This window comes from Amblyomma maculatum, chromosome 1, assembly GCF_055883805.1.
Source record: "Amblyomma maculatum isolate TAMU_Amacu chromosome 1, ASM5588380v1, whole genome shotgun sequence".
Lineage (NCBI taxonomy): Eukaryota > Metazoa > Arthropoda > Arachnida > Ixodida > Ixodidae > Amblyomma > Amblyomma maculatum.
In genome coordinates this window covers 349,909,818-349,924,821 of record NC_139344.1, presented here as the reverse complement: position 1 = coordinate 349,924,821, position 15,004 = coordinate 349,909,818, and the positions used below count along the sequence as shown (strand labels likewise).

The 15,004-nt window shown below is 50.4% G+C and overlaps 1 protein-coding gene across 1 annotated transcript in view; it reads right to left on the bottom strand.

The window, feature by feature from the left end:
* Spt3 (Transcription initiation protein Spt3) overlaps nt 1-15,004 on the bottom strand; it is a 107,979-nt gene that overhangs the window by 34,646 nt on the left and 58,329 nt on the right. Inside the window, exon 3 of the mRNA XM_084590125.1 lies at nt 3,956-4,040. Within this exon, the coding sequence (XP_084446251.1) occupies nt 3,956-4,040 (85 nt within the window). The remainder of the gene's footprint in view (nt 1-3,955; nt 4,041-15,004) is intronic.

Genomic DNA, 15,004 nt, shown 5'->3' with positions numbered 1-15,004 from the left:
TTTTTCTTTCCTAGTTCTTCCAAAACGCGGCGCGTGGAGCCTGATGGCGAACGACGCGTATAAATATGCATGCGCGTTGCTTCCCCTCCCTCCTCACCTTTCTGCCCGCTCTCTTCCGCGCCTATATCGCCGCTGCGCGGCGGGGAGCGTGTATCGGTTATGCAGAAGCGGGGAAACTCGTTCGGTGGCGCGCGCCCGTCGAAAGCTATACGGCCGAGGAAGATTAAGAAAGGCGAACGCAACCAAGAAGAAGGCATAACCGGGAAGCGGGCGAGAAAAAGGAGAGAGTAACCGAAAGAGACCCCACGTGGCCAAACTCTGTCTTCAGAAGGGAGACCCAGGCAGAGAGCCAGGCTGAGAGAAGTACGGCTCACGCCGCAGAAGGAAAAGAGACGCAGCCACTACTATCCCGCAGGCGCCCGTGGAAGAAGATGAGGGGGCGTTACTCAGCCACTTGCTTACTACTTCTTACTCCACTTGCGCCCGTCGCACGCGATTTCTTCTTGGAGTGTCTGCGATCTTTAAGCTCGGCGGCGAAGTGGAGCGAAATCTTGAACACTGGCAAAAGCGCCGGCGCTTGCCCCGTCTCCCCGAGGCGGGATAGAGCGCCTAAGCGGCAGGCGGCAGCGTGCAGGATCATCAAACTTTCACGAGTTATACCATGCCAATCCTCCCGCTGCGGCTGTCAGGCGAGACGCGGCCGTTCCACATGCAAAGTGGGGCATCCATGCAGACGTCAGCGAATGTGGCTCTCTTCCCTAACAAACCTTATCTTATTTCCTATATGAATGCGGGCAAGCGTTACACGCGTCTCCATCTCGACTGTTGGTGTCCATGCAGACCAGTTTGCAATCAAGTCGAAGTTACGTGACTTCTTCGGTCTTGAGGGTACACTGACGCAATTTCCGACAAGGGAAGGTAAAGCAGGTCAATGGGGGAAAAAATACCCGTGAGCGGGAATCAAACCCAGACCAATTAACACTCGTCACAAACGGGCCGTTAACAAACTCATCCATAGCTGCAAGGTTGCGGGTGATTTTTTCAACCGGTATTTTGCCCGATTAAAAGACTACGGGTACTGCACGAGACGGCGTCGTTTCTTACGTCTGACTGCCTGACTTTCTCCACATAACGCATATCAGGCGCTGAGAGCGCGCTCATATACTGAACCGTTAAGTGTCGGCATCCCATCAGCGATGCGCGCGCCCAGAGAACCGGGCTCCTTCACGTGCGCTGTTTCAGTGCAGGTACACATGAGAGAGGCATGACAAACAACCAGCGACTAGAAGGAAAAAAAAAAATTACACAGAGAGAGTGAGGGAGCCATTTTACTCCGGCGGTGTTGTTTCGAGCGCAGGAGGGGCGCATCTAACTCTCCATCCTGTTTTCTTCTTTCCTGTTTTGTTTTTGCTTAAAGTTTCATAAGCACCCTCCTTCCCCTTATTTTTAAATTTGTGTTAATGCGCCCGCGCTGACTGGGACTATGCTGGGACTGCGGTGTAAAAGCTTCGCGAACGACGATGCGTGTGTACAGCAAAAAACGGTGCCTGCAACAGATCCGTGAAGACTGGAGGCAAAGCTAAAAGATGCGAGACGCTCGCATGCTGCACGTTTCCACTGCGACTCCTCGCATCCGTGCGTGGAAAGAGGTCGCGTGATAACTCGATAAGGATGGGGTGTACAGCGATCATTGAGTGGGTGTTGAAATTAAAGCACCGCTATAGAAGCTGAATCAATAAAACCATCCTAATAGAAGCCTGCTACACAAATACGCCATACTATCGTCCATTTCAGCATAGCGAGAACCACGTTCTTTTACCCTGATTGGAACACAGCTGCGCATGCATAGATACCTTCCAGAGATTTCGCTATGCAGAAACTCTACTATATCAGCAAAGACGTTCTAACGCACCTTCCCACCCACGTGTATGGCCGGCGCCGCCGAGTCTGTCTTCTACGGCGAAGTCAAACCTGTCACTTCAATCCCATCCGAACTTCATGCGAAATATGAGAAGACAAATGACGTACAGCGACAGCTACGCGAGAACTAAATAAAGAAAAAAAAATATATGCATCAGGAAAGGTCGGGAAAAGTAGTAAACATGTAAAGACAACAATCACCGGCTTCCAAGCGGCACATTACTCATAAAGGAATCCAATGTCCTTCATCCGCCGTACAGGCAAATACAGCTTTCCGTTGGGCACTGCTTGTTTTTGATTTCACGAGCAGGGACGCGAATAAGATGATCAGGCACGCCGGCTTCCAATCTGCGAGTCGCAATTTTTTTTACAGTAACAGAACACCGCGAAGATGAACGGGTTCGAATACGCGCGAAGATGCAGGCTTCGCATTCTCGCTGATGTCGCACCGTCGCTGCGACGTTAGCAACGCAAAATCTCAAATACCCGCGCCTCCCAAACACAATCGCGCGCGCGCGTTGTTGAGCATATATCTGCAAAAAAAAACAGCGGCGGAGATGCAAGTGAGGTATAATATGCGCCTCGCCTGTAACGGGAGTCGCTTGGGGAGCGACCTCTGCAGAAACACAGAGGGGGAGAGGAGCGAAAGCGGTAGCAAGAGTCGCACTGCGACTGGCAAAAATCAAAAGGATGCAAGCCTGCCTCTCTCCTCTCATTTCGCGAGTCCGTCACATTTCAACGCATTTCTATGAAACACGAAGCTCAAGATTTTAGCCTCTCGGGGTCTGCTACGAAGTGACTCAACAAAAAGAAGTGCCAGTAGGAGGGGAAGGAGAGCTGATGCAAGTAAACAGTTTTGTGACTCGTGAGCGAGAAAGAAAAATGCAGATAATTTTTGGCTAATATTCATCAGTATTTTGTGAGTGAAAGCGTGGCTGCACAGGTTTTTGCTCCTCTGTCGCTCAGGTTTCCGTATAGTTCGTTCAAATTATACGCCCATTTGTCACCAGTGGAATCTTTTATTGACTGGCTGCGCAATTGCAGCAGGCTTGCTGTTGCCACGGCGTCGACGCTAGCAACAGGAGGCGATTTCGCTCGGACTGTGAAGGTCAAGGACAAAGTTCCAGTTCAATGGTCAAGTCATGGTGGTGTCATGACTATGCTTGGCTAACATGGTATAACAGTGCTGCTCTATACGAAACACCTCCACAAGCAAGCAAGACACGATTTTGATCAGGGTAGTGGCTTCGCACTAAAACTGTCGCATGTAGTGCCGTAAAATTACGCATAGTTGCGCCATATCATTGCGAAAACTGTTAAATTCAACGAAACCATGGTACGAACAGCACCGGCGCTCAGTGCCCTCTAAATTTCCTCAATTCCAAACACTACTGATCGCATTTATTTGTATACTTCTTGTCTACTTACTACATACTGCTAGCCTCTTTTGTGGAGGCTGTTAGGGGCCTGGTGCACGAAATGCAAAAACAACGTACATTTGACTAATTAGTTTCAGATGTAACATCAGCGAACCGATTGGTGACGTCGTACTCGGTCCCATCAAAACTCCTTCCAATTGGTTCATAACCAGCGCGCCTCTACGCAAGCCAACACAAACTTGTTCACGCCACCAATTAAAAAGTGTGATTTCGGCATAGTCAAGAGATTTGAGCGTAGCGCTCATTAGTGCAGAAAGCGCTAGTGCATACAATTAGTGTAGTGTATTGTAGTAGTGTAGTGTTAGTGTAGTTAGTGTAGTGCATACTGAAAGCGTTGTTCACCCTTAGCCCCTTTCGAAAGTTGTCGTGGCATTGGAAGCTATTCAAAACTAACTCCTCACCCTCTCGCTTGACACCGTCCGCCACGCAACGCCCACAGCAATCCCACTTCCCTACTCCAGCCCCCGTCAGCAGCATAGCCTGCGTATCCCACATTACTAAAGCAAAATGTAGCCCTGCCGTACACGTAAAGTGTAGGCGTCCCCTCCACATGGATACTGCAAAGCAAGAGGCGAAAATTTTGTTTCCAAACTTACCAATAGCTTCATCTGTTGCGTCACGATGTCTTCAATCAACTTTGCTGATTCCAGCATCGGGTAACGGCTGTCGCCGAAGCCATGCCTACGCACACGACAAAACAAACCCGTCACGCTATTCACTCGACATGCCATTCACGGTCTCCCACTTCAGTGGCCAAAGAAGAACAGTGCGAACTAGAGATAGAGGAGAACTTACAAACAATGCAGGGTAATGATGTTATTTTATTCCAATTCCACGCCATTCTTATTCTTTCCGGCATCTGTCACCGGCTAAAGCCATAAAAACCTAAGAGCCGTTTTATTATGTAGGCCAAGATTAAAAAGGCGCGTGTGCAATAGCTTTGCATAACACCAATGCGTGAGTGCACATGCATGCCCGCTACAGAAATCAATTGACGAAAACCGTCCAAGAAAATAATTCTAATCGAATGCAACGTAGTCAAACTTCTCAGCATCACTAACAAAACTGCGCACATATCGAAGCCGAAAATCACCGGAAATCGGGCGAGAGAGTTCTCGAAATTCCTCCTTTCTGGACAGTCAAAACCCGGTTTCGCTGCATCTTCCACAGTGCTAGCGCGGCGTGCTTACGGCAGTCCAGTGAAGAATATGGCAGCGCCTAGGGAGCCAAAAATGCAAAGGTCCATACAAGACAAAAAAAAAAAAAAATCTAGGGGACACTTTGGACCAATAAACTGCGATGAGGCGAAAGCCGCTATTGCGTGGTGGTCCGAAGCCCTCCACATACCCGACACTTCTTTCTCTCTTTTTTCACTCCCACCTTCCTCCTTTTCTTTAATGCTCGGTTAAGGTGTCCGCGGAGAATTAAGAACCACTTCTTCTTCCGCGGAGAATTGTGACAGACACTGCGCCTTTTTGTTCCTGTAAACTAATTTGAAACGCCGCTGATGCCTGCTGTACAGCGTCTGCTTCTATAAGCTGTGTGGTGCGGAGTTCGAGGGAGTGCCAAATGAAAGGCGCCGCACGGATGCTTGGATCTGCATGACGCGATAGCGTAAGCTACCAGCCAACATACAAAGCCCCGCTTTAACCAAGCCGCATGAATGTGCCTGCGTGGCCTAGGGATAACGTGAATGCAAGGGTCTCGATGGAGGCGAAACGAAGAGGCGTCCGTGTGCTGTGCGATGTCAGCGCACGTTAAAGATCCCCAGGTGGTCGAAATTAGCCTTCCACTACGGCTCCTCTTTCTCTCTCTCTCTCCACTTTCACTCCCACCTTCCTCCCTTCCCTTACGGCGCGGTTGAGGTGTCCACAGAAAACAAGTGAGACAGTTACCGCGCCTTTCCCTTCCTAAAATCAGTCTGAATGCAAGGGTCTTGGCATGCTGATTCTGACATCACCCTCCCATATGAAAGCAGAGACCCGAGTTGGCAGCTCCTGCCAAGCGTAATGTCAGGAAGCCCTACGTCCAGTTAATGCTCGGCTATGTTAGCTGCCAGCCCACGCAACGAAAGCGTTACGAACGAACGAACACGATCGTGGCCGCAAGTGTGAGCCATTAAAGGCTATCGCCTTAAATATATGGTATTTAAGAAAAGCGCGAAGGAGATGCGGCGCGAATTACACCCTTCCCCCGTCCTCGCGCCATCTGTAACAAAGCTAAATACTCACATCGCCCAACTTCAGCTCCGTCGCATGACCTCAGGCGGTGCACATACATGGCAGACCATACTTAGCGGAAACACGCGAACGCTTAACTTTCTTAATTGTTTTTGGTCACGTCCTTGTTCACGAATGACTCAGAGAAATTGGAGAACTGATGTGAAAAGAGCATTCACTTTACAGGAGGCTATAACCGACGAGTTTCAGTAGCTTATTTACACAAGAGCTTTGCCTTTCAGACCCACCCCGATGTCATCCTACCAAGCCCGATAATGAATGCGTGCGTTTTCAGTCGCTAAATTCTACAAAAAAAAAAAAAAAAAAAAAAAAACGAAGCCCATTCACCTTTCAGAAATTCACTTACCGAGTTGTGCCCACTAAGACAAAAATTTTATTACAAATCAGGGTGACGTTTGCGGGCAGCGCGCCACAATTAATAAAGCGTCAAAAGAATTATACTAACACCGAACCTAAAAATAAATGGTTAGGTTTGGTTTATGGGGTTTAACGTCCTCAAGCAACTCCGGCCATGAAAGACGCCGCAGTGGAGGACTCCGGAAATTTCGACTACATGGGGTTCTTTAACGTGCACTGACAACGCACGGCACACGGGCGCTTGGCTTGCTGCCTCCATCGAAAAGTGGCGGCCGGGATTCAATTCCTCGCCTTTGGCCGCAGCAGTAGACACCCTAACCACTGCCCCACCGCAGCGGGGTACTAACAGTAGGGTAGGGTAGAGCAGATTAGGGTAGAATAGGGCAGAACAGAGCAGAGCACAGCAGAACAGAGTAGAGTTGAGTCACCTGAAGTGGAGTGGAGTGGAGTGGTGTGCACGCAGTGCAGTGGAGAGCAGTTCATTGGAGTGGAGTGCTTTGGTTTGGTTTAGAGGGTTTAATTTCTCAAAGCGACTCAGGCTATGAGGAAAGCCGTAATCGGGGGCTCCGGAAATTTCGACCATCTGAGGTTTCTTGACATGCAATGACATCGCACAGAACACGAGCGCCCTGCTTTTCGAATCTATTGAAAAGCGGCAGCCGCGGCCACGCTCGAATCCGCGTACTCATGCTCAGCAGTCTGGCGCTCTAACCATTGAGACACTAAGAGATAACAGTGTCAAACGCGTCGCCCGGACGGCGCGCAAAGATGAAGATATGAGACAGGCACACTCTCTTAGGCTGACGCAATTCCGTACACATATAACAGGGACAAAAAAAAGAAAAATGTCAGAAACAAAACCAAGCATAGTAACAGAAACTACAAAAAAAAAAAAAAGTAAGCGCATCTGTGAAATAAAAAAAAAGAGGGGGGGGGGGGGAATATAAAGAATCGAAAGACAGAAAACCCCGGAGGTGTCTGTGTGCGCGCGCATAAGCTTGTGCTTGTGAGACTGGGGAGCGTCGATAGCGTGCAAAAGAAAAGCAGTTCGTCCGCAGCTGATGCCCCGAAGGAAGTGATGTGGAAAGAAAAAAGAAACTAGCAACGGAAAGTGCGAAACAGCGCCTAGCCGCCTCCTCCTCCTGCTGCTCGGAGCACCTTTCTCCTCGGCCCATTCGCCGCATAGGTATCCACGAGTACACGCATAATCTACGCGCATACATCGAAACGGCGTATGCATAATGAATGACAATAACTCAGCGCTCCGCCGACGCGATGAGAAGAAAACGAAGAGCCTCATCCAGCAGAGCCCGGAGAAGAACAGTGGAAGGAAGGAAATACGGCCGGCTAGCATCGCTAGCTGGCGAAGCAAGGAAATAAAAATTTGAAGAAGAAATGTAAATAGACCGTCTCCGTGATGTCCGTTGTGTGCGGTGGGACCAGAGATCTGAAACAAGGATCGTGAACGAAAGCTTAAATGCTTTCTCGAGAGCGGAAAATTTAGCAAGTTCGTACAGGAACACGGCCTCGGAAGAAATACGAACGAGCGGCCAGCGCGCGCGCCCATAGATGAAGCCGATCGCTACACGCACCTAGGTCCCCGACTGGCTAAGGCGTTCGCAAGCGTCATAGTCGGAAAAGCGTGAGGTCAGTCCTGTTTGACAAAACCCAATAAATAATAATAATAATAATAATAATAATAATAATAATAATAATAATAATAATAATAATAATAATAATAATAATAATAATAATAATAATAATAATAATAATAATAATAATAATAATAATCCAGTAAGACACTAACTTCGGCCCCGATACTGCGCGCACGGGGCATCGAATGTTCTATACAGAGGAGCCCGGAAAATAAGCAAACGCAGAAAGCTGCGAAGTTAATCTGAAAGCCGGGCATCAAAAGCAGTGGCTTCATTAATGACCGTGAGATAGCCACTATCGTCCAGGAGCAACACACGTGCCGCTATCGGCTTTATATCCGGCGAGTGACGGGAGACAGAAAGCCTTTTCAATTTGGCCTGAGACCGTATACTGCGTCTTTCGCATTTCATGCTGAGTCAAATGGTGCGAGTCGTGTGACTTGAACAGCAGCCCAGTCAGAGTAGCCTCGCGACCACGGTTGCCTTACGCGTTTCTTCGCTTTCTTCATTTTTTTTTCTTTTCTTTTTTTAATAAACTTCCTTTGCGTTAAGTGCCAAGTTCTATGAGGTACGGCAATAGGACGTTAGAGTGTCGACTCTCAGTCAGGCAACCGGTATACACCAAGCGTCTCTTCAAACAGGTTTCAAACTTTAAAAGATGAAAGATGCAATGAGCGCGATTCGAGTTTGGTAACTGCACAGCGCAAGCCTCGCTTTAAGCATGGCTTGCGTTCTGAGTCGGTGTCTGACATATCTCGCGTTGCAAAGCACGCAGAGATCGGAAAGGCCACCGTTGTTTTTTCGCAATCAAACCGAGATCCGTCGCGCACTGCGCACGCAGTGAAAGGACTAGGATTCTCATTTCGTATGCGATCCCCGGAGTTCGGCTCGTCAGAACCTCTTTTCAAGCCCCAGAACACGACCGGTAACGAGCACGTCTTGTCTGACGCGAACAAAGTTCGGCAGCTCGCCCAGCTATATGAGAGAAAGCCCGCCACGCGGCTCAAAACGCGAGCGCGCACGGCAACCCCGATCGCGAATAAAAAGCCGCCCAACAGCGTTCTCCGCTCGAAAGCCTATATAGGTATACACGATGGGAATCAAAGGGGGTACTCGGCGTGCACGCGCGGCAACAGAGTCTTCAGCGTCGTTATTTTCCCGAAGCCCGTAAACAAGGGTTTCTTTCTTCCCAGAAAATCCCGAGTCAGGCCCGGCCTGATCGCGAAAACTCTTCTGCTCGGATTACGAAAACTCCGTACGGGCGTATAGGCAGCGACATCAACAAAGGACGCACGATCGCTGACGTTTGGAAAGGGGCACCCACCGTCATACACCAGCTCGCGCCCGAATGCGCGACTTCGACAGTAAAGAGAAAAGCGCATAGGAGATGCTCACCAGCGGAAGACAATACTAGTTCACCATAACAATGCCAAGCACGGCGAGCACACCACTTCGTTACAGACCCCACGAAACAAAGACGAATTCCCGACGCGTCGTCACTCGTAGGTCGCCAACTAAAAAAAAGGGCGCCTCATCGCTAACTTAGTACCGCAAAAAAGCGAAGCGTATTTCGCCGGAAACGCAGCCGTAACTTTCCCCCGCATTTCGACCATCGGTCGACCCACCGTCGATGTCATCATGCGCATGCGGAGTGTCGAGAAAAAGAAAAGCGGGAATCTAACAAAGAGTCATAGCCGATGGATCCTGTGCAAACAACCACCTGCGCGCGCGTTAAAAACGCGCGAACTCGAACGAACCCAGCGCACGCCACAGCGTTTCGCGGGAACGAAAGGTGCCCTCGCGTTGAATCCTTCCTATAGCTGCTCGCCCCCACGAGAACACCAGCACGCGGCGGCGCGAGCGATAATACACGCAGAAGCAGAGATGGCGAGCAGTCAGGAAGCTGCGTCACTACTACACACAATACAGAGCAGCAGCCGTCGTGCGGAATGAAGCTCGGCTTTGGAACAAACAGCGCCCACGTGTGCAGTAGACAGTCGCAGAGAGGCGCTAGAGAAAGAGACGCAGAGAGAAACTGAGGAGGGATTCTGCGAACGAAAGCCAACGGGAAGCGATGAAACTAGCAAAAGCAGCGGCAGGAACGGTCGGGGAAGAGGACAGGGACGGTGGTACAGTAAACGCGCGCGCGAGCAGCACCGCACACTGCGCGAAACCGACTGCGGCACCAAAGCTCGCCAAACAAACCTCAGAGGACGAGACAAGAGGCGAGGAGAGGAGACGGCGAGGACAGCTCAGAGAGAGCTCCACGAAAAAAAGATGAGAGCAGCTCGAAGCAGCGCCAGGGAGAGAGCAGAAAAGGGGTATACAACTGGGAGCTGGGGAAGAGGTACGTTTGATCGCGCAGCACTCGCAAAAGGCAGCCGAGAGGGAAAAGAGCCGCTCGCAGGGAAACAGCAGGAGCAACAGCAGCAGGCCAACAGGGGCGCAGGATGCCGCCGCCAAATGATCTGCATACACGGGAATTCGCTTTGCGACTGCCCGTAAACGAGCGGTAAACAAAGGCGAGGGGGCGAGAGAGAGCCCATACGGCGCCGAGAGGGGGAAGCGGCGGAAGCATTCTTCTTTGCACTGAGGTATACGCGAATCCCGGGGAGAGAATAGGCCAGCCGTGCATACGTACGCAAGCTATAGGCGCACGCTGCGGAAAAACGCGTAAGCTGTTGCACGGATCGAGCTTTTGATCCCCGCCAAAACAACGAGCGAAAGCAGTGCGGAGCAGTATGCGTGCGGCATTCGCCGCTGATGCAAAACGCTGCCACACGCTACCGCGTCGGGTTCCGTAGATGAAAAAAAAAAAAAAAAAAAAAAAAAAAAAAAAAAAAAGACCATCGCATGCAATCGCAAACATGCCGAGCGCGCTCTCAATCCCTAAGCACAGCTCACCCCTGAAGCAGAGACATGGCGTGCATTACGGTACAATACCTCGTTCGCTGCAGCACGTCACTATCCCTGCCGATTGCGTGCCTGAAACTAACCCACAACTATTAATTAAAGCTGCATTACGCTGGCCCCCGTACAAACAACGCGCAAATAATCACAATGACAGGAAATGCGTGTCAATCCAAGGCTCGTCCAAGATCCACGTGTTCCGTATCTTTATTTTTCGCAAGTGGACGTTGAGCATCCCGAACCTAGCCGGCACTGCAACGTGATGTGCATGCTTGCGTGGCACGTTGCAGTATTTTGTTCCGTCAGCTCATGCCATAGTAATCGTTTAGCGCCGACAATAATATGCGCGCCTTGTCTTGCTGGCGTACGGTTCTCCAAAAAGGAAAGGACAGTATGGGAAGTAAGCGCCGACGGTCGAATACAGCGCAGCCGGTCAAAGATACCTCAGCCAATGACATCCACCGATTGTCACGACGTCGCGATTCAACCCACTTCACGGAGGCATCAGTCACCCAACGTAGACGCCACGCTACAGGATTATAAATACGCCGTCATGACAAACGCTGTCGACGTCTTGAGCTGCATTCCACTCCAGACAAAAAGCCGCATAACGAATTAGAGATATGCACTGATGCAAGGAGGCGTGTCTTTGTCACCTGAGTTTCTCAATATGAGAAGGCACACAAAAAGAGCTGACTCATTCGGTGGCATCCCCACGTCATGGTGCTGCACCAATCAAGCGGCCATCTTTCGTCTTTAGCAGTCTCAATGTGTTTTTCTTACCTCCCTTTGCGCACTCATGTGAGCTGTGTGCGTTCGTAAACCGAAAATAAAAAAAAAAATTCGTAAACTATTCAGCGCTGATTTCCCGCATCATGCTGCACTCTCCGCTCCTCAGAAAAGGTCCCAGGCGCACCTATAGTTCTCCGACAAACGCTGCCCTCACCAAACTGAGAAAAATGATTCGACGAAGGGCAACTAACTCCCCAACGGTTCGGTCAACCCGTCTGCGCGCCTTGCTTCTTCCGCATCCGCGCCATCCCAATCTGGCCCGGCGTGCGGTGTTCTTTTTGCCATCTTTACGCCCGTTCCCTTCACTGGCTGCTTGTTTCTCGTTCGCGTACTCTTCTATGGGTTACGGCGTCTCCACAGTCCTCACCCCCGATGAGCGGGCAAACTTGCCCCGTTCTATACACGCGCTGCCGCAGTCCGTTCGCTCTCCCAAGAGAGTCGTAAAAGCGTGCAGGACAGGCGTAAACAGTTTTGAGCTCGAATCGTGGAACAGCAAGAATACCACGCGCGCGCACACGTCGGGGAGTACGCGTAGGCGAAAAGAAAAACGCCGGCGGTGGGGGACGCCTACTTGATTCTCGGTTCCACTCGGCTGCTTCGTTTTCGCTGCCGCCGCAGCAGCAACAGCGAGCACCTCCGTTTCGTTTTTAGAGGCAACCGTTACTCCCGGCTCCCTGTTCTTTTTTTTTTTTTTTCTCCCTATTCCTCGCTGGAACAGGAAAAGAAAACATGAACGGATAACTCCAGAAACAAAACTGCCGCACGTTGAAATCAGCGCACGTGCACACCATGGGCCCAGCTTCTCGCGAAATATGCATAAAAGCCGAGCCGACGCGTTCCTGACAAATGTTCACACGAGAGACGCGTCGCCGCTGTAAGCTCCACGAAGCAACGCCAATGAGTAAACGCGCTGCTCTCTCTGCGACGTCATATATGTGCGAAGAGGAGTCATGAAAGGGAATAAAACAACCGCGGGAAACCATCGGGGAAAAGGCGCCGGAAGAGAGGGTGGAATGTTGACTCAGAGTTGAGTTCTACTGGGATTGTTAGTCCTGTCGACATTACGTTTTCTTCTTTCTCGTAGTGCGCGCGTGAGACAGAGGGAGACAGAGACGGGTTATCTGCTGCTCTGTCTGTCGGTTCCCTTGCACCAAGAGTAATATGACGAAAGAAAAGAAAAGCACCCGGCTTTCGCGGTGCAGAGGACAACAGTCCCAAAATTCAGGGAAACATAGGAAGACGAAGCAAGTCACGTAACTAAGGCAACATAAAAGCAGGGCATCGGAAGGAAAATACAACAGAAAAAACACTACGGCGCAATATGACGTCAGAACACGAAAGAATACGACACCACCAACTTAGCTGCATGCGCATGTAGTGTCGTATTCTTTCTTGTGTTGTCGTCTTTGCGTGATAGTGTTTTCAAGTCACGAACCAACTCTCCCCACAGGCCGTCATTCTAAAATACGACAGCTACACTTTCGAGACTACGAGCTGGTTAGCCAAGGCGTAGCAAGGCAGTACCTTGATACGCTTTGAATAATTGGTTGCATCCGCATCCGGCTACCTTTAGACAGCCCCCTACGCTCTCCAAGGCACACAAAGGGATTGCATCCTGCATGCCTTAGATTCGACACCACCTCTTACAACAACCTTTCCGATCATCGACCCGACATTTCAATCGACAGTGCTTCGATGCGATTCCCGAAATGATCGGAGATTTCGATTCGCTTCCACAAAGCGCAGCCGTGACCGCAACGACATATCGGGTGGCATAAAGGCCTACGCACACCTAAAGGCCTCAAGGACGGTGGAGCGACAATGCCTGTTAAGCCACAAACAAAAAGGTCTCTCTGCTCCCATTCACTTTTAATTCGCGCTTTCTTCTTGAGCGAGCCACCTAAGCTCAACTGAACATGGATGTTCGATACTCGCATAGATAGTGTTTTATGTGTAGGCGCAACATACTTAATTGTGCGTTTTCATTCTACGCTGCTGCACACACTGATATTTTCACTGACGAATCGTACCCACAACGCCTGTTGGCCGTGAGAGTAACATCAAACATGTACAGGTGCAGAGATAAGTAAACGGAGCACGCTTTTCGTTCAGATTAAAATCATGCCTTCTGTACCGGAGATAAGAAAGCAATATTTTTCTAAGTGAAAGGGCACTGACGTCTCCTATCGGTTGGCACATACCATGACATCCAATTGCAATTATACAAAGAGTGAAAAATTTTGCAAGAAAAAAGCGTGCTCCGTTTACTTCTGTCTGCACCGGCGCGAGAATGAAAGGAAACCCTACCTCCTACTGTTGCCATACCGAAGTACTAATTCCCGGAAACGAAGTGGTTCAAAAGTTGCCTGACAAGGCCCAAGTGTTCAACACGAAAATAATAATTTGGCCGACAGATCCTGCAGGCATTAGGCTACAACGTTGACAATTTAGAGCCATTTTCGTCCGCCGCCCCACCATGGGAGTTGATTGACTTAGTAGATGGTATACCATTACCAAAGAATATGAGTTCGGCTAATCCTCAAAGGCGCAAAGATGCCGCCAAACGTCATAGGAAGATGTCACACAAGCTAGCCCAGGAAGGAGCTATCCAACTATACACAGACGCCGCTCAGTTTCAACACTGCGCAGCTATAGCTTGTCACGACTCTGTGTCAGATACCTCGGTAGTTCAACGGCTTTCCGAGGAACACACTGTTACCAATCTCGAACTTATTGCCATACGACTTGCCATTACTCGAATAGTAGCAAGACAGGATCGGGCTCCGTGCACCTACCATGTTTACACAGATTCACAAGCAGCGTACACTGCATGCCGCGCAGGGGGAGCAGACTATGCCATTCTGAACACTATTCGTACACAAGCCCGTCGCCTGAGAGAGGAGGGCTACACTTTAATTATCAAATGGATTCCTGCACACGAAGGAATCACTAGGAACGAGAAGGCACACCAGGCAGCGCGCGCAGCAGCTCTTTCCGCACCTTTGCCTGGATCCACATTCGTTTCCGCTTCGTGGCCCCCTGAGGACGTTACGCATCCGTCGTCGCCTCATATGGATAGGGCGGAGACATGGCATCGAGCACAACGCTATCGTCAAAGCATACTCCAGCACTTGGCCAACCCTGAGCAACTATATCGCCGCCCCGATAGCTCATTCCGGAGAGTGGAGGCAGTACTCCTTCGCCGAGCCCAAACTGGTCAGCTTCTGTCACCCGCGAAGCTGCACCTCATAAACCCGCAGGTATACCCTTCTCCTCAGTGCCCGACATGCCCGGCCAGAGGCACGGCCGAACATCTCCTGTGGAGCTGCCCTACTTTTGACGCAGTACGGGAGAGAGCACTCAAGTCCCTGGGCGGGCTTCGACCTGCAACCCTACAGGCATGGGTCGATCCCCCATCGCACATCGGGCTATCAGACGCAACCCGGCTCTGGCGAACTTTTCTTTCTTACTTCAAGGAAGAAGGACCAGGCCATTACTTCGCGGAGCCGACCTCGGGACGACCCTACCTCGAGGAAGAAGTGGACACCGCGGTCCCTCATATCTATCCCAACCTTCACCCCCACCCCCACCCAAACCCTCACCCCCACCCTTAACCGCTCCCCCACCCCTACATCCATGAAGCAACTTAGTTCTGCCGCAAGGTAAACGCCTACCGTAAGCAGAAATAAAG